We start from the raw sequence: 25,778 nt of genomic DNA, 5'->3' as shown, positions 1-25,778 counted from the left end.
ACCAGTTCACTCTGTCTGGGAGTTGAACAGTAAATTAAAGGGCTTCATTATCTCATTTGAGGGTGGAATAAAATACTTTGGAAAGGCTGGTACATTAAGTGCAATCAAGTTCTGAAAGGTTCTCTGTCACTGGAAGGAACGTCCTCTGATAAATTGCTCTTTTCACCGAGATGTGGCTAATATCTCATGAGCAATCCCAGCAGTCTCCACTGCAGATGTTTCTGCATCTTCACAAAGGATATTAAAGAGACCAGATTCCTTCCCAAGAGAGCAAATCACCTTTGCAATGTGCAAAAAGATGTCCTGAGTACAGCTCTCTCTCCTGTGACCTGCCAAGAAGGAACTCTGGGGCTACTTTGGATCTAGGGTCACTCGGGACCCTCAGGCCACCCCTACTCGCCAGTTACCACATGTGCATCCTGAGTCACTCCACAGGCCTTGAATGAACACCACCCCAGGGAAGGCCACACATCACCCCAGCCCTGCCCTCCCTGAGCTTACAATCCAAACTAGGCTGTGTGTTAGTGCCACAGGACTCAGCTGTCATTTTCCCAACAACTTAATGACCAGCGGCTCACCACTTTCCTGGGAAGCAGCCATCCAGACACTTGCATTTAAGTGATCACGAAATTGATGCACAATTTACCCCAAATCATACCTTCAGAATCTCAGACCTTGATGCTCTCCAGAATCAGTTCCCACGACATTAAAGAGCTGCAGTGAGGCCTGCCTTAGGCACAGGTGAAATAACACCAGCAACACTTCACACCCATCAGGCTCTTCCCATCGGTCAGGCCTGTACTCAGCACCTACACATACCACCCCAAGTCCTTAAAACAAACCAATTTACAGATGAGGAAACTGAGGTGCTAGGGTGTGAATGGTAGGGGTGTGGAGGCCCCTCAGCCTCTATATTCCAGCATGTCAACCTTTTGGTTCTTAGACGCTATGCAGTCTGGTCCTCAGTCACAGATTATAACAAAAGGTCGGGGGGGTGGGGGGAGAAGGAGGGAAGTAGGGAGTAAGGAAGAATGAAAGAAGGAAGAAAAGGAAAGGGATGGGAAAGGAAAGGAGAAAGGAAGAAAGAAAGGAAGGAAGGAAGAAAGGAAGAAGGAAAGGAAGAAAGGAAGGACGGAAGGAAGGAAAGAAAGAAAGAAAGAAAGAAAGAAAGAAAGAAAGAAAGAAAGGAAGGAAGGAAGAAAGAAGGAAACAAAAACAAAGAAAGAGAAAGAAAGGAAGGAAGGAAGGGAGGAAGGAAGAAAGAGAAAGGTAGGAAGGAAGAAAGAGAGAAAGAAAGGAAGAAAGGAAGGAAGAAAGGGAAAGAAAGGAGAAAATACTGCTGAAAGGGCACAGGCTAAGGAGTAGAAGGGGAGGAGGCAGGAGGAAGGTATGAAAGGAAATAATCCAAGACAGAGAGAGAGAGAAGACAGACTCTGGTGCCTCTTGTCCTGCCCTAGCCCTGCCCAAGGATGTCACAACAAAGGGGATGGGGCTCCCAGTGTCATCACGGTGCCTGATGTTCATGCATTGACTCAACCCGTGGGCCTTCCTTTAGTAGCACTGTGTTCTCAGCCCTGGTGCAGGCCCTTGGGAGACCCAAGAAAAGCTGTGTCCTCAGGTCCTCTCCTCCTGACCTTCCCCCAGCTTCAGTTCCCCATGTGTAAAATGAGCATATGAATCCCTACCTCTCCAGGGAATCAGATGCAATGAGGCACACGCAGGCAGAAGCCCTAGACACACCCATTTCCTTACTTTCTTCCTTCACTGCGGGGAGCCGCAAGCCGGGAAGGGGTAGAATAGAAACCACGGAGGGGGCCTGCCCTTGAGGACAGACTGCCAAAGAGCTGCCCATCCACACATTGATTCATTAATTCATTCAACAAATATCTACTGAGCATCTACTGAGTGCCAGGAGCAGCACTGGAGCCTACACATGAATGCCCTATGAGAGAGGCACCATTATGCCCATTTTGCAGATGAGGAAACCAAAGCAGAGAAAGATGTAATTTGCACAGCACTGAATGGGATAGAGGCCAAATTCAGACTAGGCCTGGTTCTCTAGGATGCAGTATTGGTTGGTTGGTTGGTTGGTTGGTTGGTTGGTTGGCTGATTGGTTTCCCATACCACACACTCTCTCCCTTGGGGGGGCTGAGTGACGCCTGGTGTCTAAGTGTGGATTTGCAGCAGAGAGCCGGGACCTGGTCTCTGGGGGCTCCTGGCAAGGCTGGGCAGGCCTGGGAGCACCAAAGAAGGGCCTCTGCCCGAGACCAGGATGATGGCTGACGGGGATTAAGCTGTGACAGTTTATAGTATAGTAATTCAGCCCACTGCACTTTGGGGACCAGTAATCCTTTCCTGTGGGAGTGCAGGTGAGCATGTGGGAGCGCCCATCTCTAGCAAAGAATCTGAGGAATCGCTTCTTCCTGCAGTCCTGTGGAAAAGTGTGAGAAAGGGAGGTGGCTGAGGCTCCCTCAGAATAGGCCAACAGGGCGTCCATTTCATCGGGCTCCTCCCTACTCAGAACTTTCAGTGACGCCCCACGGCCCTCAGTGTTGTTTGTCAAACCCAGGGAAAGATATTTGAGGTCAGCTTACCTAGGGACTAGGGAAGGATCCAGAAAGAATCAGAGCCCCAGAAAAAGATGCCCCTTCGTTCTCCTGGCCGTCTCCTCCGTCTCTTCTTTTTCCATTCCTATGCCATCTGAGCAGCCCACGCTGGTAAAACCCATGCTAGGCCTTAGCCAGGCAGAGAGAGAAGTCCTGCCGGTTCTTGGGCATTGTTTCCTTAGGTCCAGAGACCCCAGACTTAAGAGGAAAGGGGTTGCTGGCATCTACATTCCCACACACTACCCCACCACAGCAGGGTGATTGAGGCCTGGAGACCTGATGAAGAACAGAGACCCAGGCTCCTCAAAGCAGGACAGGGCCTGGGCCTCAGCATCTTTACGAAGTGCCCCTGTGATTCTGACACCAGCCACAGTTTAAGAACCACTGCTCCAGAGCACGGCTGCCTAATAAAAATATAATGCAAGCTATACGTGACTTTAAATTTTAAAAAGTAAAGAAGAAACAGATGGAATTAATTTTAATAATATATTCTATTTAACCAAATATCCAAAATACTATCGTTTTAACATGTAATCAATATATGAAATTTTTAATGAGATATTTTACATTTTTTTTTCATACCAAGTCTTTGAAAGCCAGAATATATTTGACATTTACGGCACATCTCCATTCAGATGCTTAATTCTCATCCACAACACTTGATCTGTATTTGGATTTCATAGATTTCCATAACCAAGTTGTTTCAAAGTAGTGTCACCAACTCATCCCTGTTTACCCAAGTCCTGGTTTTAAAACTCCCAGTTCCACATCCTGAAAGCTCAGTCCCAGGAAAACCAGGACAGTTGGCAGTTCTTTCCAAACATCCTTGAATGTTTTCCAATAACTGAATTGAGTATCAGTTTTTAATTTTAAATTAATTAAAATGAAGTAAAATTAAAGTATCTGCTTCTCATGGCATTAGCTCCATTTCAAATGCTCAAGAGCCATGTTTGGCCAATGACTACCATGTTGGAGAGGGTGGGTCTAGGAGCCAGGAAGCCTCCTTCCCTTCACATTAAGACCATCTATGGAGGATCCGAACTTGGTTTTCTTAAGAGAGCCATGGTCGCTGCAAGAGTTACAGGTGGTAGGGCCACAGCATAGAACAGCTACCTTGGCAACACGAGGAGGATGGAATGGACATTAGGCGGCCACTGTAACAATCTAGGACATGGGAACATGATGGTCAAGGTGAAGAGACAGGCTGGATTACAGAGGTGTACAGTAAACAAAATCATTAAGACTTGGTGACTGATTAGATGGCAGAGCGGGGAAGAAAGAGGTATCAATTATCTGACCAGGATAATTCCCAGGTCAGCTCTCCCCTGTCCCCCAGCCCCTCGTCACCACCACCAACCGGGTTGATTCTAGAATATTCCAATAATCTATTGCTATTTAAATGCAGTGGTTTAGAACAACAATAATTATTTTATTATCTCTCATGAGAGGCTGATTGGGCTCAGCTGGGTGGGTCTTGCTCAGGGTCTCTCATTTGTGTCAGGTGAAGGCTTCTTCCCAGGTCTGGTGATGCTGGCTGTCAACTGAAACCTCAGCTGGGGCTGCTGGCTGGAATACTGCTATGGGCCAAACTGTGCCCACCACTCCTCAAAATTCATATGTTGAAGTCCTAACCCCCACTGCCTCAGAATATGATTGTATTTGGCAATAGGGTCTTTAAAGAGGTAGTTAAGTTAAAATGAGGTCATTAGGCTGGGCTCTAATCATTATTACTGGTGTCCTCATAAGAGGAGGAGATTAGGACACTGATACACACACAGAGGGAAGACCACATGAGGACACAGGGAGAAGGTGGCCATCTACAAGCCAAGGAGAGGGGTTTCAGAAGGAACCAACCCTGCCAACACCTGGATCTTGAACTTCTAGCTCCCGGAATTGTGAGACAATAAGTTTCTGTTTTTTAATTCCCCAGTCTGTGTTACTTTGTTACGCAGCCCTAACAAACCAAACCAAATTTCCACTTGTGATCTGTCCATGTGGCCCATGCTTCCTCACAGCATGACAGAGGCGTTCAGAGAGTGAGTGCCCCAAGAGGACCAGATGGAAACAGGATCAGCAGCTATGACTGAGTTTCAGAAGTCACAGGTGTCGTTTTCTCTGTGGTCACAGGCCTGCTCAGATTCAAGAGGCAGGAACATTGAGCCACCACCTAATGGGTTGATGGTCAATGTCATGTTGCCAGGAGAGCATGCAGAATAAAAAATCTTGTTGCGACCATCTTGGAAATCACAACATGCCATATCAGGCTGGTAACTTTAGGGATTGGCGATGATGTCATCAACCAAGACAGAGACTACAGGAGGAAGAGGAAAAGGGCTGGGGCGGGTTAGATGATGAGGTAAGGTGTGAACAGGTTGGGCTGGTCAAGCCTGTGAACATTTAGGTGGATGTAACCAACGACTAGGAAGTTAGATATGTGAATCAGGGCCTCCGGAACATGTTCTGAGCTAGAACTGTCAATTTGCGGGCCCTCAAAATATTAGAAGCCAGAGACTGAGTCCACCCACAGAGTGAGAGAAGATGAGGGTTGAGGGAATGTATCAGCTAGGTATTTCTGCATAACAAACCATTCCAAATCTTAGCGGCTAAAAACAACTACAGTTGACCCTTGAGCAAGGAGAGGATTAGGAATGATGACCCTCCTTGCAGTTGAAAATCTGCTTATAATTTACAGATGGCCCTTCATATACGTGGCTGCATATCCACGGCTCCACAACCACAGATGCAACCGATCATGGATCTTGCAGCACTGCATTATCCACTATCAAAAACAACGGTGTATAAGTGGACCCGAGGAGTTTAAACCCATGTTGTTCAAGGGTCAGCTGTATTTATTCTTTTTCTATAGGTTGGTTGGGTAGTTCCTCTTCTGCTTTCACCTGGCTCATTCATGGGGCTGCATTCATCTGGACAGTGAGCTAGAAGGTCCAAGACTCACATGTCTGGTTGATGCCAGCTGTCGGCAGGGGACAGGGCTCAACTGGAACAGCTGGAACACTTGGGCCTCTCTTTCCATGTTAACTTTCACTGGGGCTTCTTTACAGCATAGTGGCCTCAAGGGAGTATCCAAGTGGGTGAGTCTCAATGCACAGGACTTACCAAGTACATGTGCTACCAAGGTAAGACTTCACTGGCCAAAGAAATTCACGTGGCCAAACCCAAAGTCAGTGTGGGATGGCTTACCGGGAGGCATGATTCACTGGCAGCCATTGCTGTAAAAACACACTATAGGAAGGAACACCAGGTGGGCCTCTGCTCATTTTAGGGTTGGGCGGAGGAGAAACCAAAGCGGGAAAACCAGAAGAACCAGGATAGGACCAGAAGAGTACAGTGCTAGGAATCAAGAGAGGAGTGAATTCCATGAGAACACGCCACGCCAGTACTTGCATGACCTTCAGAGTCAATGTCTCACCCTAGCCCCAGCCTGAAACCATCCTCTGGATTTGGCGACCTAGAGGTCAGTTTCCTCAACATCCCAACATTCATTTCAGGTGTCAGTGTCACAGAAATCTTAAGCACCAGATATAGCTCAGTGAAAGCAATTCTATAAATCCAACCAACGTGGTCTAAATTTGCAAACGTGACAATAGTCTGGCTTGATTAACTAGAAAGCCCAGTGTTTTCAAATGTTTTTGACCAAGACGCACAAAAAGAAATACCTTTGCATAAAGATCCAGTGCATGCACACACAGAGACGCACACACACGCCTGCGTGCCCACACGTTCACGTGTGGCCAAAACGAAAGTTTCCTGGAACACAGAAAAGATAATAGTAACCTACCCATACCACGTGCAAAGCTCTGTGTCATTTTCTATTCAATATAATTTATTTTTTAATCCTAGTCATGCCCGGCTAAATTGATTTCACCACCCACTCATGGGTCATGGCTTGCAGATTAAAAACAACTGACTTAGGCCATCTAAGGCAGAAGTCAGAAAACTGACCAAATCCTGCCTTTAGCCTTGTTTATTTGGTTTCACCTGTTGGTTTTTTGTTTGGGGGGGGTTTTGTTTTAATAAATTTTATGCCTTCAGGTTGGCCTCCCTTCTCCTGTACCATTTCCACCTGTCTGATACCCAGCTGCTTCACACATCTTCACACTTGCCTGGCCCCTGAATGCATTTCTTTTTGGGCCTTCTAGGCCTCTAGATGCTAAAGGAATAGATGTATGCCTTTATGCATTCCATGAATACTGAATGCATGTCTCTCACCTGCCAACCACATTTCAGGCACTGGAAATACAGCAGAGAACAGACAAAAACCACTGCCTTCGTGGAGCTGAGATGCTAGAAGAGGGAGACAGACAAGCAAAACAAAGAAGAATATTCTTTATTAGATGGTGATAAATTCTTTAGTGAAAGTAAACCGGGAAGGGGGTCAACACACTTTAAGAGCCACCAGATTGCGGGCTTCAAGCCCCTTTGTGGAAATGAGGTAGCCTGATGTGTCCCTACTTCACAGAGGTGGGCTGAGAGAGGAATGTGAGAGGGCATGACCAGAATCTTCCTCCAAGAGAGTTCCCAGACAGGCCCAGCAGGTAAACCTGACCCATCACGTCCCCAAATTACTCTGCCAAGGAGCAGAGCACCAGTAACTTTAACCTAGAAAATTTCAAAATTCCAGTCAGCCATTAAGGGGGAGCCGTTGCGGGACGTAGTCACGGGCACACCGGCCCTGGGGTGGGAAGCCCTTCGGGTGTATTTCGGACTTTTCCCTAATTCGCAGTCCCCAGCACCCTCTCCCCCGCCGGATAAACGGCCACCTCATTAGCTCTGCACACATGACCCTCTCGACCGGACTCCTGGTGACTGCGCCTGCCTTATCTCTTGCCTCTCCTCCCTCACATTTTCCGCTCCAACAAAGCCAAACACAGCACCGTGGGGGCTTTCACGCTTCTGTGCCTTTGGACACGCTGTTCCTTCTGCCTGGAAGGCTGCTGGCCTCCAAGCCCGCGCGCCCCCTCCCCCTCCTCAGCGAGGTCCCGTTCATCCCTCAGAACCCAGCCTGGATGTCCCCGCCTCCAGAAAACCCCCCAAGGCCCCGTCTCTGTCCCCCGCACCCCTCTCTGTTTTGCTTCTCTGCACTGTAATTACCGGTTTCTCCAAATCTCTCCCCTCCCAGACTCAGGTCTCCTCCAGCGCGCGAGTTCTGTGGGCGACTCGCTTTGCGCCCAAAAGCGCCTAGTCCTGAGCTTGAGGGACAGAGCTTGCACTCAGGCTCAGCCTGGCTCGAAAGGCCCCCGCTTCTGCCCTTCGCCTCCCCGTGGGCCCGTGGGGGCCCGCGCTCCAGCATTTTCCCTCAGCGCATCGGGCGGGCCCCTAGGGCGGCCGCCCAGCCCCTGACATCAGCGGCCGCCGGCGCCCGGGCCGCGCGACTACAAGTCCCGGCACGCCCCGCGGCGGCCGCGCATGCCCAGCGGGTCGACGTTTGAGTGGCAAGTTGTTTGTTACAGCGAACACCAGCTGCTCTCCGCGCCGGGCGCCGCGCGCTGCTGCTCCGCCAGCGCTGCCGCCCTCGCCCGCCGCCCGCGGCCCCTCGCGGCTTGGCGGGCCTCCCCTTTGTCCGCCCCGGCCCGCCCGGCGCCGAGCTCCTGGTCACCGGGCCGGCTGCCCGCGGCGCTTGGTGCCGGCTGGGCGTGCAGGGGGCGGGGGCCGCGGCTCGCCCCCCGCGGATGAGCTGCCGCGGAGCGCGGGCGGACGATGGAACTCCACATACTGGAGCACCGGCTGCAAGTTGCCAGCGTCGCCAAGGAGAGTATCCCGCTCTTCACCTACGGCCTGATCAAACTTGCCTTCTTGTCCTCCAAGACCAGGTGAGCGCGCGGGGACGCGGCGCCGGCCGGGGAGAGACAAAGAGGCGCACCCGGGCGGCTGTCCTCGCCGCCGCGGCTCGGAAAACAACTTCGAGCCCCGGGGAGCGCCCCCGCCCCGCCCCCGCCGCATCGCTCGTCTTGTGTTTGACAAAGCCACCCAAAATGCCCTCCAACGGGGTCCTTCCCCCCTGACCCTCCCTACAAGATGCACCCCTGCCGCTGTCTCCCCCACCCTAGCCCCCTCCCATCCTCTCCCCGAGATCCAGAGGGCCGGGGAGGCAGCTGTGACGAATCCGCTAATGAATGAATGAACGAACGAATGAATGAATGAAAAACAGGTGTGGAGACGCGGCAGTGTAAAAAACAAACTAACGCCCCCCCATCCCCCAATCCCTCCGTTGGGCCGGCCCCCGTCGCCTGGGCGGGGGAAGGGATTCTGCTGAGCGCGGCTACCCAGAGCAGAAAATCATAAAATCATTAGTGGGTGTTTATCTCAAGGTGCCTACGAGGATTGCGGCCGGCGCGGGCGGCTGGGGGAGGGCAGAGGAGGGGGCTGCGGGTGAGGGTCGCTGTGGTTCTTTCTCCTCTGGGTCCGGAAAGGTTGGGGGGGGGGCGGGGGGGCGGTTGCCGAACCGTGGAAGGGGGAGGAGCAGGCGTGTTTATGGCTCTGCCTTGAGGCTGGGCTTGGATGCTGCAGGAGGAAAAATAGTTGAAGGCCTTGGGAGGTTGAAAAAAAAAAAAAAAACCAAGTTGGATTTTTCCCACTGCCGGTCAGGTTCTGACTTTTGTGAGCCCCAGTGGGTGCTTGGATTAGAGTGGTGTTTTTTTAAGGAGCCCTAGCCCAGTGGAGTGTGAGTGCAAGCTAGCCGCTGTAACTTAAATCCCTTGTTTGTCCACCATTGTGACTGTTGAAAGGGATGAAGTTGTTGCTGGCTGGGTTTTCCGGGCGCTGAGGCGGAGGTAGTTCTCCTTCTCTGCAAAATGAATGAATAAATCACAGGTCAAGGTTAATGTTAAAATGCCGGAACCCTAGGCTAACACCTCTTGGGTGCTGAGTTCAGGGGAGCTCCTGGGATGTGGGGAAATAATTCAGTCCGAGCCTCTTATCTGCCTGTTAAAGTTCTTCCCTGGAAATCTCACTTCGATGTGTGTGTGTGAGCGGGCAGCTCAGTCCCGCCATTGTTTGCGAGATGGAATGAGAGCCAGTGGCATCTTGTTTACTTTCTTCTCTGGCTGCTTGCTGGGGTATGGAGGGTTGGAATCCTCACCTTCTCTGGGCCCTGGCTCCTTTGATTGCAAAGGTAATTATTAAACAGGTCATTTGAAAACAAAAGCCAACAGCTCAGATTCTGAACCTCCCCCTCCTCATCGCCCCCCACCCCAGCCCCATCTGGTTGTTGACACCCACCCATTCTGCATTTACCTGCCCTCTGCTCCCCACCCCCTAGCCTGTCTTGAGATTCCAAGGCTGGAGTTAAGAGAAAATGGCCTTGTTTTTCCAACCCTTGGCCGTCAGCCCCAGGCAGCCCCCTGGCTGATTTCTCGGCTACCATTCAAACCACCGGGATGATGACTCAGGCTGCTGCTGTGCGGGGCCTGGGTGCTGGGAGGAGGGGGCATTTGGGGGCTTCTTAGAAAGGCAGCAAAGGGCCACTCCCTCTGCCCCTTTCCCTTTACAGAGGGATTGGCCCTCTTCCAGCCCCCAGCCCAGGGTCCAGTTTGGAGGACTCATAGATAGGCCTGTCCTGGGGGTGAGCTCCTGCTGACCTGTCTGACCACAGAAACCGCACCCCTCAGTGGGTCCTGCTTCTCCCACTCTTGCAAGAGGCAGCTGGTCTGAGGCCCAGGTGACCAGTCCAGTCTCAAGATGGCTCAGAGGTCAAAGGTCATCTCCATGTCTGCAGGGTCTAGCCCTAGAAGGTGCTGAGCACATTTGTCAAGTGGCCAAAGGCCTGCCTCCCCAGCACTCTGGGCCAGGACACTGGCTTCAGGTTGTGACTAGCCCCCTCATTGCCTGTGTGACCGTGGCAAGGTCCTTTCCTTCTCTGGCTCTGCCTTTGTCCATCTGTAATGAAGACAGCACCACTTGGCCCCCTAGGTTTCACACAGCTGTTGTGTGTGTATAGCATGGAATGATTGTGGAAATTGGCTTTTCTGCAAGTATAAGGGGTAGCGGGCTGTGGATATATTATTTAAGCAATTTTCAATGATCAGTCATCCAGGTAGAACTTTTGGTCCTTTTTTTGATCCTTCCATCAGTTCCTGCCCCCAAGTGGTGGCCCATAGCCCTGTCATTTTTGTCACTGTGCCTTGTTTACAAGTTTTCAGTTACTCCCTGTAGGGGTGAATCCTCAGCATGGCATTTGAGACCCTTTGGGATCTGAAGCCAGAATTCTCATCTTTAGTCACTCTGGCAAATACCGTGTGACCCACAATTTACTTCCCTTCACACCTCCCTGCTTTAGTTCTCTCCCTCCCTCTCTCTCTCTCTCTCTCTCCCTCTCTCTCTCTCTCTCTCTCTCTCTCTCTCTCTCTCTCTCTCCCTCTCTCCCTCTCCCTCTCTCTCTCTCTCTCTCTCTCTCTCTCTCTCTCTCTCTCTCTCTCCCCCTCTCCCCCTCCCCCTCCCCCTCCCTCTCCCTCTCCCTCTCCTCTCTCTCCCTCTCTCCCTCTCCCCCCCCCCGCCTCCCTCCCTCCCTGGAACCTCCTCCTCCCACCCCCCAGCAGTAAATTCCTATTCAACACTCAAGATCTAGTGCTATCACCCAAAACTTTCCTGAACCCCTCTTGCCTCCACCCCCAGCAGACTTAGTCACTTCCTCCCTCTCATGTCTACCTGGGTGGAGGCTTGGGGAGGGATGTGGCATCAGTAGATGCCCACTCCGTGTGCGGGTGCAGCTAGGTTCAAGAGATGCTGAGATACCCTGCCTCTTCCTCTTTGAAGCCCAGAACCTGGTGGGAAAGGAAGAAGAGGCGATCACAATACAGCAGGGAAGGGAGTACCTAGGGGGTAGGAGCAGGATCTGGGGGACCGCCTGAGGGAGCCTGGGAGGCTTCCTGCAGGAGGTGGCACTGTATCTTAGGACTTTAAAATAGGATTTAGTTCAGTATCCTGCATATGCCACGGTACAACTCTGTGAATTAGATGGAATGAAGGAATCTGCAGTGAAGGAATCTGAGGCTCAAATGTTAAGTGACTCATTCAAGGTCATGCTGTAAGTGGTAGAGCCCAGATTTGAATCAGCATCTTTCTGGCTCAGGCTCAGAGATTTGCTATTACAGGTTCATCGACACCCATATTCAACAGTTATGTCCACCCCTTGTATTTGCAGCGTACTGTTCTAAAGCTTTAGGAGCACAGGATGGAACCTGTAGATCTTTCTGCCCTGCCTCTGTGGCCCTTATCTTCTGCCAGGAATGCATGTCCCTCATCACTTCCCATCTAGACTTACTACTTCCTCCCCTTAACCTTTCATCACTTCTCAACTTTTTTCCATAACAGTATATCGTTTGCTTGTCTTATTCTCCCACCACCTAGATTACAAACCTTACTTTCAGGAAGTTTTTTGTGCATCTTTTTATCTTTTCCTTCTCCCCCCACCCCACTTCCAGTACCAGAGATAATAGAGCTACCACTGATTTCACCATCTGTTCCAAAGAGATGAAGACACTGGGTTTGGAGAAGTAAAGTGGCCTGCTCAAGGTCACACAGCTGGGAAGAAACAGGATTGGGATTTGAACCAGGTCCTTTCTCTGCTGTGCTTAGCACACTGCTTTGTAGGCACTTAGTAACTGCCTATCTGATGGATGTCTGACTCGTGCAGAGTGACCCAGATTCCAGCCAGAGTCTTTTCTGAGTGCCTTGGGGGCTGGAAGAGGCTCGGCAGGCTGAATCACACCTGGAGAAACAAGGCCCAGTGCCCCTGCCCCAACTCTCAGGGTAGCATCTGAGTGTAGCTGGAATAGGGGGCAGAAGGCAGGCTGAGTACACTTATTCTAGACACAAAGCTGGAGGCGGAGACCCTGGCTGAGCAAAATCAAGGCTACCGCAGCGCTTCGCCCTATGATAGCCTGAGGTTCTGTAGCCTGGCCGAGGCCCCGCCGCAGCCCACCCCACCGTTCCAGTCTCATCTCACATGGCTCCCAGCCACAGAGAGTATTTGCGTGCATACACACACGCTATAGTGTCTCTAGCCTCAGGCCTTTGTCTGTCTGCCTGGAATGTTGCTCTTTGCCCTACCCCCCTTGTCCACCTGCTCCTTCTTTTAGATTCCATTTTAGCCTCACCTCCTCCAGGAAGTCTTCCCTGAGAGCACAGCTGAGCTCAGACCCTTCCTCTGGTATGATGGGCTTAATCTCAAAAAGATGTAACGTGGCCAACCGTGGACTATCAGCAGGCTCCTTTGGGCTGCAAATAAGCTGGCCCAAACAATAAGAAGTATGAACTTTGCACGATGAGGTCATGAATCGGGCTGTTTGAGGGTTGGTAACTTAAAGGCTTGATGATGTCATCAAGGGCCCGGTCTTTCTCTTTGGCTCTGTGGAATGGCTGGGGCAGCTCCAGGCATTATGGGCAGTCACAGGACAGGGTGGCAAGGACTCAGGGAAGCGAAAGGGCTGTTGCCTCCCAGGGTCTATGAGAAAACCTGTCTGGGAACACACCCCCTCACACACAGACTCTCATCTCATTGGTCAGAACTAGGCCCATGAGCATTCCTCCACCAGTCACAGTTACAGGAAATGAGACTGTCACGAACTCTTCAGGATCCACCACTGCAGCTGGGGCCGGCTGCCTGGAAGCTCGTGGCCTCTGGGAGGTGGGGCTTCCTGGGGACCCCAGTTTGCTGTCGCAACCCCGGAAGGGAAAACTGGGAATAATTAATAAGTGTACGGTAAAAACAACAATGACAACAATAATAGCTGACACTTATAAAGCATTTACTACATTCCAGGCACTGTTCCAAGCACCATATATCTGTTAGTTCATTTAATCCTCACAGCAGCCCTCTAAAGTTGGAGCTGGATTGTCCCCATTTTTCAGATGAGGAAACTGAGGACCTTGAGTACCCAAGGACACACAGAAGTGGCAGAGCTGGGATTTGAACCCAGGAAGTGTGGTCGCAGACCCTGTCCTGAGACCACTCAGCCAGGTCTAAAATCACACCGGTTTGGACACCCACTCCCCAGGGGCCACTAAGCAGAGGTGTCACTGAGAGTCCATGGCAATGAAGCGGGGGCAGGGGCAAGATCATTATCCTGAAATGCAAGTTCAGGTGACAGGAAGCTGCAGCACCGTCTTTTTTTTGCCTGTGAAATGCTTGTGTCCAGAAAGTCCATCTCATTTGATTGGCAAGAAAAAGCACCGAAGTGATATGCAGTAAGCACGTGCTCACAGCAACCCACACTGCCCACTCGGGCCAGACCCGCAGTCTGCAAGTCTCGGGTAGAGGCATTTACAGGAGAAAAGCTCAAAGTTGCAAAAAGTCCATTCAGAGTCCACTGTTTTCTTGAGTGCATGGGGCTGAAGCCACTGTTTGATTGCATTAGAGAAAGACAGGCTGGCAGGGGAGTTAAGGCCTGGGACCCGGCACCTGGGATGGAATCCCAGCACCCCTACATCCTGGCGGTGTGACCTTGGGCAAGATGCTTGACCTGTCTGTGTGCTCAGTTTCTAAAACAGGGATAGTGATCATGTCCACTGCTTAGGTTGTTGTGAGGACTTAGACAAACCATGACCAGCACTTCAAATGGAGCCTGGTCCACTGTAAACTCCAGTAAGTATTAGCTGAGAGAGAAAATGCCCTTTAAGCTGGTCAGTGACAGTCTGCGGAGGCAGAGTTTGAAAAGCCCAGGGTTAGGGGATTTTTCTAAGGCTTCTCATGCGCATACAGTCACACTCTGGACGTGGAGATTCTGTCACTGCCCTCCAGGTACCTCACCAAGGACGCCAGGCATTTAGGGCTCTGAAAGGGGCAGCCAAAATGCTGTAGCATGCCACAGCTGCAAGCAAGTAAGGCTTCCTAGAAGAGGTGGCACTGGGAGCTGAGTCTGGGTGGAATAGGGAGATGTCAGGCGGTAGAGGTGCTGGGGATGAAAGAAGACAGGCCAGGCAGGGAGCAGGATGGAGGAGGTGGGGAGGGCACAGGGTGAGCCCCAGAGCCAATTCCCACGCCCGCCTGGGGTATCCATGACCTGTTGCTGCCCCAGAGAAAAGGGCTGGCTCAGCCCCAGCTCCCAAGCACCAGGTGTGGAAAGCACAGAGTTGTCCTTGGCCTGCCCCACACCCAACTGCTTAGCGAGGTCCGCCCCTCCTCACCCGAGCCCCCTGCTTCTGCCGGCGCCAGTCCTTCTCATCTCCCCCCTGAATTATCCAAACAGCTTTGCCACCAGTCCCATCTGCCTCCAGGACAGTGCAAATGGTTAGCACAGCCAGAGCCCTCTGGGCAGGAGGAACCACAGGAGCAAAGGCCTGGAGGCTGGAAAGAGAAAGGTGTATGCAGAGTGCAGGCTGGGACTTGTGGCCCGTGTGACCACAGCTTGGGGTTGGTGCAAATTGGTATGTTTTGTTCACGCAGAAACCCTGCAACGTGCACCTGCTACGTGCAGGGCCCAGTGGAAGACACAAAAGGAGCTTTGGTCCAGTGGGAAGAAAAGGTGTGTTCTCTGCCGAAGGTAGAGGGTGAGAGGCCCAAAGACCCAGAAGGAGGGGACAGCTGGTACTGCGGGGGCTGAGTGGAGGCCCTGTGGCCTCTCCAGAGGTGGTGCTGGGGTAGATGTCATGGTTCACTCTGAATCTCTGACTGTATCTCTGCCTTGCTCAAAACCGTTCTCAGACTGCCCCCCGATCCTTATCTGGCGTTGTGAATATTCTTTGGTCTGACTTCTGTCCTCTCTGGCTTTGCCGCATCTCTCCACCACACATGCCCTAGCTTTAGAGTAACCGTGGTAGTTTTTAAATACCCCAAATTCTTTGACACTGTTCCCTTCAAAAGCTGGACCTCCCTTGCCTTTAAGTGTGGGGTCTGGATTAGTGACTTTCTTCTAATGAGCAGAAGGGAATAGAAGCAATACTGTGAGGCTTCTGGGGCTAGGGCTTAAAAAGATAGCTTCTGCCTGGCACTGCTTTGCTCTGTGGGAAGCCGGCTGCCATGTTGTAAGGACACTCAAGCATCCCTGTGGAGAGGCCCACAGTGGAGTGGAACTGAGGCCTCCCACCAACAGCCAGCCTGTGAGTGAGTCACCTTGACAACAGATCCTCCTGCCCCAGGCAAGCCTTCCAATGCCCGCAGCCCCAGCTAGCACCTGGGCTGCAACCTCATAAGAAACCCTCAGCCAGAAGTGCCCAGGTGTGCCATGCCCACATTCCTAGCCCATAGGAGCTGTGAGGGATACACAAGTTTGTTGTTTCAAGCGACTAGGTTTTCAGGTAACTTGTTATGCAATGGATAACTGATACGGTGACTATGTAATTTATCATCCAAATGGGGACACTTCTGAGAATAACAGGGAGCACTAAAAATAATTACCCTGGACAACAGGGCAAACCAGAATGTGTGATCGCCCTAGCCAGCTTTCATCCAGCCAGATAGCTCTTGAAGCCACCCTGGGGCTGGGTAAGTGGCTTTCTGGGATCACCTGTGCCTCAGGGTATAGGGTGGGAGAGCTAGTCTCCCTCTGTCCTCACGCCGGGTGCATGTCCAGGCCTCCTCAGGACCAGTGCTTCACTGCACTGACTCGTCTTCTGTTGCAAAGGACTGAGCTTGCGCTTCCTGGCAAATGTTTTTCTTATAACAGACCTCCGGTCTGAGGAACCAGCCCTGAATAAACCAGCCTAGCCCCACCGGTGCTGGAGCAGTCAGGTTCTGGTTGTCCAAGACCCAGTGTTGCACCTTGGCACAAGCAGACAGGCCTACCGGCATCACCCCCAGCTGCCAGTTCCCCCAAACCTTTAGCCACTCAGTTTGTGGTGAGTGTGTTAAATTACACCTTCTAAGGGGAAGCTCACCTCTGGATGCCTTACACTCTTCCTTGCCTTGATTGTAATATATTGGACACACTCGGACCTCTGAGATCTCTAGGCTTACAAGCTTGGGGTCTCATCTGCCCACCCATGTTCCTGGCAGCATCATTCACAATAGCCAAAAGATGGGAGCAACCCGAGTACCCATAGACAGATGCACGGATAAGCAAAATGTGGTCTGTACCTATAATGAAGTATCATCCAGTCTTAAAAAGGAAGGAAATTGTGACACATGCTACAACATGGATGAGCCTCGAGGACATTATGCTAAGTGAAATAAGCCAGCCACAGAAAGACAAATAGCATTTGATTCCCCTTACATGAGGTACCTAGAGAAGTCAATTCATAGAGACAGAAAGTCAAGTGGTGGTTGCCAGGGGCTGGCGAGGGGGGGTGAGTGGGGACTTGTTATTCAGTGAGTATAGAGTTTCAGTTTTGCAAGATGAAGAGTTCTGGAGATCAGTTACAAAACAATACGAATGCACTTACTACTGAACAGTAAACTTTAAAATGATCAAGATGATAAGTTTGATAGCATGTATGTTTTACGGAAATTTGGGGGACAAGAGAAAAAGGTAGGAGCCTGGCGAGTGTGCAGAACCAGAGGGCAGTGTGGTGGGTGAGTGGATGGCAGTGAGCCACGGCAGCGTGGGCAGCAGAGTCAGACCGAGGGAAAGAGCTGGCACCCAGTGAGACAGCGGCTTGGAGCACGTCATGCATTAACTCGCTTGATCCTCACAGTAACCCTTAGCACGTAGGTACAATTACTGGCCCCGTTTTGCAGATGGGGGAACTGAGACACGCACTTTGCTCAAGATCACAAAACCAACAAGTGAAGAGTAGGGTTTTTTTTTTTAATAACAGCTTTATTGAGAGATAACTCACATACCACACACTTCACCCTCTTCAAGTGTACAACTCAGTAGCCTCTTGTGTATTCAGAGCTGTGCAGCCGTCACCACGGTCTAATTCCAAAACTCGTCCATCGTCACCCAAAAGAAACCATAAGCAGACATTCCCTAGCCCCTGGCAGCACTCATCTACTTTCTGTCTCTAGGGATTTGCCTGTTCTGGACATTTCTTATCAATGGAATCATACAGTATGTGGTTCTGTGTGACTGGCTTCTTTCACGGAGCATCATGTTTTCAAGGTTCATCTGTGTTGTAGCCTGTGTGTCAATACGTCATTCCTTTTTATGATAGAATAGTATTCCATTGTATTGGATAGACCACATTTTGTTTATTCATCCATTGATGTATGTTTGGATTGTTTCCACATTTTTGTTATAAAGATCACTGCTGTGAACATCTGTGTACAAGTGTTGGTGTGAATGTGTGTTTTCATCTCTCTTGGGTAGATCCCTAGGGATGGAATTGCCGGGTCACGTGGTAACTCTGTGTTTAACATTTTGAGGATCTGCCAAGCTGTTTCCCACAGCGGCTGCACCATGTGACACACCTGAGGAGTAGGGATTTGAACCCAGGACCTCTGGCTGCAGAGTCCATGTTCGTAAACCACCACACTAGCTTAATATGGGCAGGAGCCTGGAGTCCCTTACCGGCTAGGTGACCACAGTCTGGGCTACTGAACCTCTGGGAGACTCGTTGTCTTTGTGGGCAAACAGGATTATGGGGAAGGGATAGCCCAGGTTAAGCACCCGGCCACAGCAGGCTTTGCCCATGGTCTTCCTGGTACAGCGCTCGCTGGAGCTTGGTGTCACCTAAGCAGACGCATCAGTGGAGGCAAGGGGGCCTGGGCAGCTGTCAGTGGAGAGGGGGCCTCCCCAGCTGACCCAGCCTAGGCTGTGGCCACCTGATCTGAGCCTAGGCTGCCGGGAGGTATACAGTTCTGGCAGGAAGGGAGTGGGGGGCAGTCAAGTCAGGCCTCCCTCCTCCCGCACAGGCCTCGGACCCTGGGCAGTACCAGGTGCATACGTTCAAGGTAGGGTTAGTTTTCCCTCCAAGGTGGGCCTCCTGGACGCTCCCCTGGACTTTCCTCTCCACCCTCAGGACCTCTCCACCAGGCCCACCTTCCTTGAGCCCCTCCCCACCCCACAATTTACTCCCTTTCTTGAGCAGGAAAGGCAGTGGGTGGAAATTTGTTCTCAAAGTTCAATCTTTTTCCTTCAGAGTTCAAAAATCACTGAGGCAGTGACTGATAGGATGGATTTAGAACAAACAAAGCTTTTAGCCTCGGCGATCTTTCTTGAGAGCCTACTACGTGTCAGGCTGCAGTAGGGTTTTCCATCCTTTTCCCTCACCAGGCTCCATAGGAAGGAGGGCTCCCACCCGACGGTGGAGTCAGCGGCTCGTAACTCACCCCAATTCACACAGCAGACACCTAGCAGACTGGGGCTCAGGCCTGTGCTAAGGCCCATTTCTCAGGGGGCGTACACACTTGTAAGAGTCAAGAAAACGTGTTTTTAATCCAACGTCCACCATTTACCAGCTCTGTGACCTTGGACAGCTTGTTGAGAGCCTCAAAGGAGGCTCAGTTTCCCCATCTTTCAAATAGGCACCATGTTATCGAGCTCTTTGGGTTCCACTGAAGATTAAGTGGGAAATTTTACATCAAGGGCTTAGGCGTCTGACCCACAGTGAGCTGATCATTCATATGAATTCGACGGATAGCTTTTGAGGACCGAAGTGCCCTGGGCTGGACTGCACCCCTTGGCGAAGGGCCTCTGTCCCCGAGGTGCTGATGGTCTGTTCTGCTTTGAAATTGTTGGAAGGGCTGAGCTGGCGGTTGCAGGATAGAATGACTAATTCTGATTTTTATTTGACCAGGGGTGTTTTTTTTTTAATTGAGTGAGCTGTGGGGACTGACAGACTGGCCCAGGGGGCCGGGGATGGGGAGGCTAAAAGCAGAAGAGGAGTCTGCAGGCATGTGGACCCGAGAACCTTTGTGGTTAGGCCGGCGGCCCACCGTAAGGGCAGCTTGTCAGAGCCGAGAGTGCTGGTGTCCTTTCAAAGGCATGAGCTCTCCGCTCCCAGCAAGGTCCTGGGAGCCCTTCTCAGATGGTGGCGATCGCGAGACCCCTCAGTGCCCACCTGTACTGCCGGCCTCGCTTGGGCACGAGCTGTGTTGTTAAAACGCCCCGTAAAAAATCAAACCATTGGAAGGTTGCCCTGAGTTAATGCCCCGAGGAGCACTTGTTCTCAGAAGCCAGGACCCCTGAGTCCTCCTGCAGAATGAAGGTTCTTGCATCACCCCCACCCCTACCCCGCACACACACCTCTGTCCCATGAAGGCAGGTGTCCTCCGCAGACTCATCCCTTCACCCACCAAGGGCAGGGACCGGCCAAGGGGGATCCCCGTGGGAGCAGTTAGGTGCCTGTGAGGTCTGGAAGCCTGTGCCTCCAGCCTCCGAGGGCTTGTCTGCCACCCCAGGGGGAATCAAGCCCACGGGGCAGTGGCTCGGGAAGGCAGAGGCTGCACCGTGGAGAGGGTTCATTCTTGCCTTCTGGGGTTTCCTTACACCTGGCGTGGATTCTTGGCCCTTGAGGCTTCCTTCATCTCCACTAGTTCCCAAGTGTGTCTCTATACCCATTCTGTACCACATGCTGGCCCTTTGAGGGCTTGGACACCAACCCTGGACTCGTTGTGGACAGCACGGTGGGGAAAACGGCTCTCCAAGATCTTGATTACACTAATCTGGTGAGAGGAAAGTCCTCAAGGCTCGGGGGAGCTCGAGGTACAGGGGAGGAAGTACAGTTGAGTCCAGGTGGGTCGGGGAGGGCTTCCGGGAGAGGTGGCATTGAGCCAGGCTTGAAGCATTGAGGTAGAGAAGGGACTTCCAAGAAGGTGGCACAGCATGTGCAAAAGCACAGAGCCCTGGCCAGTGTGGCCCATGGTGAGCTGGAGCAGCGTGGGAGCTGGAGGGGATGGCCCTGTTATGAGGGGAGAGAGGGCTCTGTCCAGCCTCCTCGGTCAGGACCTGGTCACTGGTGTAATCCCAGGGCCGAAGAAGGCTCGTGGGAGAGGGGAGGGCAGGGCAGGTAAGGAAGAGGACAGCTGGGGGAAATGGCCCAGTGGAAAAGGAAATGAGAGAGAATGTGGTGTGGGAAATCTAGGCTAGCGAAATGCCACTTCTGGGTGTATACCCGAAAGGATTGGAAGCAGGGTCTCAAATATTTGTACACCCATGTTCACAGCAGCGTTATTCACAACAACAAAAACATGGAAGCAACCCAAGTATCCATTGACTGATGAACTGATAAGCAAAATGTGGTGTATGCGTACAGTAGAATACTGTTCAGCCTTAAAAAGGAAGGAAATTCTGACACCTGCTACAACACGGATGAACCTTGGGGACTGAGTGGTATAAGCCAGTCACAAAGGATAAATACTGTACAAATTCATAGAGACAGAAAGTAGAATGGTGACGCACAGGGGCTGGTGATGGGGAGAATGGGGAGTTATCGTTTAATAGAGACAGAGTTTCAGTTTTACAAGACGAAAAGAGTTATGGGGATGGGTGGTGGTGACGGTTGCACAACAGTGTAAATGTAGTTAATACCACTGAGCTGTATACCTTAAAGTCATTAAGATGGTAAGTTTTTTGTGTATTTAATATAATAAAATGCATGCTGAACAACAGACAACAAATCCAGGCTAGTGAGAATGAGAAGAAAGTTGAGAGGTGGAGGTGTTGCAGGGTGTCACGGGGGTGTGGAGAGGATTGTCACTGACAGAGCATGAGTCTTGATGGATCTGAGTTTGAACCCTCACTGTGCCGCCTGTATTAGTCAGCTTGCGCTGCAATAACAAAATACCACAGCCTGGGTGGCTTAAACAACAGAAATTTATTTCTCAGTTTTGGAAGTTGGTAATCCAAGATTAGGACGCCAGTAGATTCACTTCCTGATGAGGGCTCTCTTCTTGGCTTGCAGATGGCCGCCTTCTCCCTGTGCCCTCACATGGTCTTTTCTCGGTGCAGGTGCATGGACAGAGAAAGCAAGCGATATCTCTCTCTTCCTCTCTTAGGGCACTAGCCCCATCACGGGGCCCCATCCTCATGACCTTATCCAAACCTGATCACCTCCCAGAGTCCCCACCTCCAAATACCATCCACTCGGGGGTTAGGCCTTCAACATATGAATTTGTGGCGGACACAGACATTCAGTCCATATGCCCCATTTGGAGTCATTTCACTTCAGTAAGTCTCAGTTTTCATATCTGGAAAGTGCTGATGAGCCTCTGGAGTCCTGTTGGAGCCTCATGTGCTCTTGTGCATCCAATGCCTGGCCTCTAGGAGTTGCTCATCAGGCCTTGGCTGTCATCAGCTAGGCTTCCCTGAGCATCTGCCATTCTCCATAACCCCTCGATGTCCCCAGATGGTCGGGGGCTCTGGGAGATGCTCATTTCCCCCCTTGCAGGCTGTGCTTTGGGCCTCTCTGACTGGGTCTGGTGCTGGGGTCTCTAAGCAGGAGGGTGAGCACAGACCAGGTCTCAGGAAGGCTTAGGTGGGCTGTTTGTCTTCACGTTGAGGCTGGAGATCTTGGGATACCTTCCCCATTCTTTGTTTACCCACCCCTGAAGGACCTAGGCTTACTTGGGTAGTGGGGGCGGTGACCAAGCAGCTTCTAGCTGGAGAGAATGCAGAGTGCCAGGGTCTGCTCTAAGATGACAGGTCACCTGGCTTCTTAGGTGGGTCAGGGTCAGGCCCCCTCCCAAACAGAGGGTTGCAGGTGGGCAAGAGAGGTTGTACCCCAGCCTGGGGGAGGCAGAGAGCCCCATCATCCTCTGATCCTCCTCCATTCTTGTGGCATCAGGCTATGTCGGGGCTGTCGCCTGGGTCCTGGGCAGGAAGGAGGAGAGGATTGTGACTGCCAGGGTCACAGCACAAGTGAACAGCAGGGCTGGGGTTTGATCCCCGGGATAGTCTGGCCCCCAACGCCATGACCCTGGCCATGACACCCTCCTTCCTGCACCCTCTCAGTGGCCCCTGCTGGCATGCCACTCTTACCTGGCTCCCCTGCCTTGGCAGTCCACCTTGGCCCTATCGCCTCCTTGCCTCTGTTTTTTTTTTCCTTCGTTTTAAATGTTTGGATAGATAGCAAATTCACAATTTATTAGAATTCCAAAGTTACACAAAGGTGCCCAGTAAAAGCTTCCTCCCACCCTTGTTCTTCAGCCAACCAATTCCCGCCCCCACGGACAAGGAGATCAGTGGGGATCTCAGTGATATTTCCTGTGTGTGCGTGTGTATATATATGTGTGTGTGTGTGTGTGTGTGTGTGTGTGTGTGTGTGTGTGTGTATATGCAAATACGCATATGTAGTATTTTCTCTCTCTCTCTCTCTCTTTTTTTTTTAACATAAATTGGTGTTAAACCTTGCTCACTATTCCCATTCTGCACCGTGGTATTCTTCAGCTGAAGTTCGTCTTAGTGGTGATTCACATCCTTCATTTTAACTGTTGCACAGTTTCCCAAGGACCAGGTGACCATCATATCTTTAAACTTACTCCACAGGTGGACCTTTGTTCCCAACCTTTTTTGTCAGTATTTACAATTAATGCCATAACGTGTAACTTGGGGCACAGGCCTTATTTTTCATGCGTAAGAATGTGCCTACAGGCAAATGCCTAGAAGCAGAACCCGGGGTCAGAGCACGTGTGTTGGAAAAGTCCTCACGTAGTGGCTGCGGGAAGGGGTTCCCATTGACAGCCCTGTCTGGGGGTCCTGGGCCTGCTTCCCACCACCCAGTGTGTCATCAGATAGCCCGGTAGGTAAAGGACCCCTCTACGTCCCCTTCCATTCTGGGGGTGTGTGTTTATGCACATACATGCCGGCCCTGAGGCATTTGCTTGTCTGCTTGTTTGGGGCCCTCTGTCACCGTTCATCTTGTTTCCCCCAGCCAGCTCACAGGACCCCAGTGGGCTGTGGCAGGTCTTAAGCCTTTCACCTCCAGAGCACCCAGCCTCTAGTCGGCCCACCATAGTTAAAGCCCTGATTTTATTTGCTCTCGTATCAGGGTATTTGCCCATCTCTGTGGCCAGCTCCCCCGCTCTCCCCCTCCATGTGCAGGTGAAGACATCTGTCTGCAAGGCCCTGGGGCCCAGGTAGCCACACCTACATTCAAGCATCCCCAGTGTGCCCAGCCCTTGAAGCTGAGTCCACACCTCCAGGGGCTGCCCCCTCACAGGTCCAGAGCTCTCTCACCTCCACAAATGTTGGAAACTGGCCCAGGTCCCAGCACCCGCAGGCCTTTCCACCTTCCTGCCAGATTTAGCTGATGGAGAGGCTCCAGGCTCTGGGAGCAGCTGGGCCTGAGCAGTGCCCTCCCTGGGGCTTCACAGCTGTCCCAGAGGTAAAGTGTGCCAGACCCCATAAAGATACCCACCCGCCCCAGGGCGGTGGGTAGGCAGCTTCTGGCCCCTGTTGCCCTCAGAGAGCTCTGGAAGAGCCTTCTTGCCGCTGCCAAAGATGCAGCAAGAAGCTCACCCCCCTCCTGTGCAGGTGGAGGATGCTATCATCACAGAGGCCCAGGCCTACCCGCTTACCAGTCACATGTAGCATGTTCTGCCCACTTAACTCACGGCCTTTGGTGGAGTGTTAGCCTTTCCAGTCCTCAGTTTCTTCATCTGCAAAATGGGGTGATAACACTGACTTGGCCAGCTCATCAGAAATTCCTTTTAACATCATTATGTTCTGATTACTTGAACGGCACTGTCTCCCTTTCTCTCCCTCCACGACTTTGGCAAATTGGATGTGGCCCTGGGATATAGGCCACAGCCAAGTGAGAATTTTAATAAAAGTGAAATATTTGGCCCAGAGCCCATGGAAGGCCCTTGGGGCCTGGCCCTTCTCATTGTGGGGCAGGGCCACTAGACTGTCATTGAGCTGCTCCAGGCAGCTCAGAGAGGTAATGACAGGTACAAACCCAGCAAAAGAAAACACCGCATCCCTCAGGAGAGGTTGGGTAATAAGGAGCTGACAGTGGGTGCCTGTGTTGATTTTCGGCCCATCCTGACTCTGGGAAGTTGGTGTCACCATCAGCCAGGAGTGCAGGACAACGCGACAGCTTGGGCCGGGGCTTCCCTTGCAGGCATGTCTCAGCCATAGCTGGACCCCCAGGCCAGGCGCACTTTGGAGGCAGCAGGGGCTGACGACCCCTGTCCAGGAAGTAAGCGTAGCTCTGCTGCTGACTGAGCCTGCCCCAGCCTGGGACAGCTAGGGAGAGTAGACCGACCAGAGGGTTCTTTGCCCCAGGGCAGGTAGGTGCAGGGCTGGAGGCTGGCCACAAAGGGGTCCCTTCCAGCCCTCTCCTGCCCCAGCCTAAGGTCTGGGACGGCACCATTTGGGTGTAAGCGCTGCCCTCCCTGGTGGAGAATGTTAGCACACTGAATATCTAGTTCTCGGCCACTCTGGGCTGGACCCAGCCTGACATCTTTAGTTCAGCTCTTTTATTTCATGGATTTGGAACTGAGTCCATAAAGGAGAGGACTTGCCAAGGCACGTGGCGGTCACGCTGATTCCCCCAGGTGCAGACAGGCCCTGGGGAGCTAGGCTGTGGCTCAGCTCAGAGCCCCTTCCCTTCAGCTTGGGAACCATTCTGTACCGTTTCTCATGGGCTTATGTTCATTGCAGCCCTTTTCCCATCATCTCTGGTCATTTGTCCAGTTGTTTCACGAGTCTCTTCTCAGTAGCCGGCAGCGTCTTTAAGGGTATTGTGGACTGAATGTTTGTGTCCCCCCAAAACTCATATGCTAAAGCCCTAACCCCTAGTGGGAATGTATTTGGAGATGGGCCTTTAGGAAGTAATTAAAAGAGGTCATAACGGTGGGGCCCTGATCCAATAGGATTAGTGTCCTTAGGAGAAGAGGCACCAGAGAGCTCGCTTGCTTTCTCCCCACGTGTGCACAGAAGGAAGGCCAGGCAAGGATGCAGCCTTCATCAAGCCAGGAGGGAGCCCTCTCCAGAAACGCTGCCAGCACTCCGTTCTACTTCCATCCTCCAGAACTGTGAGAAAATAAACTTCTGTTGCTTAAGGCCCCCAGTGCTTTGTTCTGGCAGCCCTGGCGGTTGTTGCCCTATGTGTCCCCCATGCCACCCTAGCCCTCCTGGACTGCTGAGATTGAGGACCAGTGGAAAAAGCCCCGACAAGACTGTCCCAAAGCCTCAGTGAGCCCATCTTGGTAACGGGAGGGTGAAGAGAGAGGCAGGTAGGTCAGGTACTTGTGGGCACAATAGCAATTTTCCTGCCCTTTCTCCCTGGCTCAAGGTTGAGCTCATTAAAAGAGCTAAGTGTCGGGAATTCCGTGGTGGTCCAGTGGTTAGGACTGTGCGCTATCACCAGGTTCGATCCCTGGTCTGGGA

General features: G+C 51.9%; 2 protein-coding genes and 1 long non-coding RNA gene across 3 annotated transcripts in view; 2 read left to right on the top strand and 1 right to left on the bottom strand.

The window, feature by feature from the left end:
• Positions 1-3,079: 3,079 nt before the first annotated feature.
• On the bottom strand, positions 3,080-8,068 carry LOC109547735 (uncharacterized). Its single transcript, XR_002173690.3, has 4 exons — positions 7,720-8,068; positions 6,838-6,912; positions 6,285-6,375; positions 3,080-3,771 (listed from the first exon to the last, which is right to left on the bottom strand). It is a non-coding gene; the product is annotated as an uncharacterized lncRNA (long non-coding RNA).
• Positions 8,069-8,183: 115 nt separating this feature from the next.
• CASTOR2 (cytosolic arginine sensor for mTORC1 subunit 2) overlaps positions 8,184-25,778 on the top strand; it is a 57,150-nt gene continuing 39,555 nt past the window's right edge. Inside the window, exon 1 of the mRNA XM_033840248.2 lies at positions 8,184-8,438. Within this exon, the coding sequence (XP_033696139.1) occupies positions 8,326-8,438 (113 nt within the window). The 5' untranslated portion in view covers positions 8,184-8,325. The remainder of the gene's footprint in view (positions 8,439-25,778) is intronic.
• LOC109547734 (small ribosomal subunit protein eS26-like) overlaps positions 9,048-25,778 on the top strand; it is a 35,448-nt gene continuing 18,717 nt past the window's right edge. Inside the window, exon 1 of the mRNA XM_073792028.1 lies at positions 9,048-25,778. This exon is cut by the window's right edge and continues 18,717 nt beyond it. The gene's annotated coding sequence lies outside the window, so the exon portion shown is untranslated.

This window comes from Tursiops truncatus, chromosome 15 (assembly GCF_011762595.2).
Source record: "Tursiops truncatus isolate mTurTru1 chromosome 15, mTurTru1.mat.Y, whole genome shotgun sequence".
Lineage (NCBI taxonomy): Eukaryota > Metazoa > Chordata > Mammalia > Artiodactyla > Delphinidae > Tursiops > Tursiops truncatus.
The sequence above is the reverse complement of the archived record's forward strand: the minus strand, read 5'-3'. Positions and strand labels throughout refer to the sequence as shown.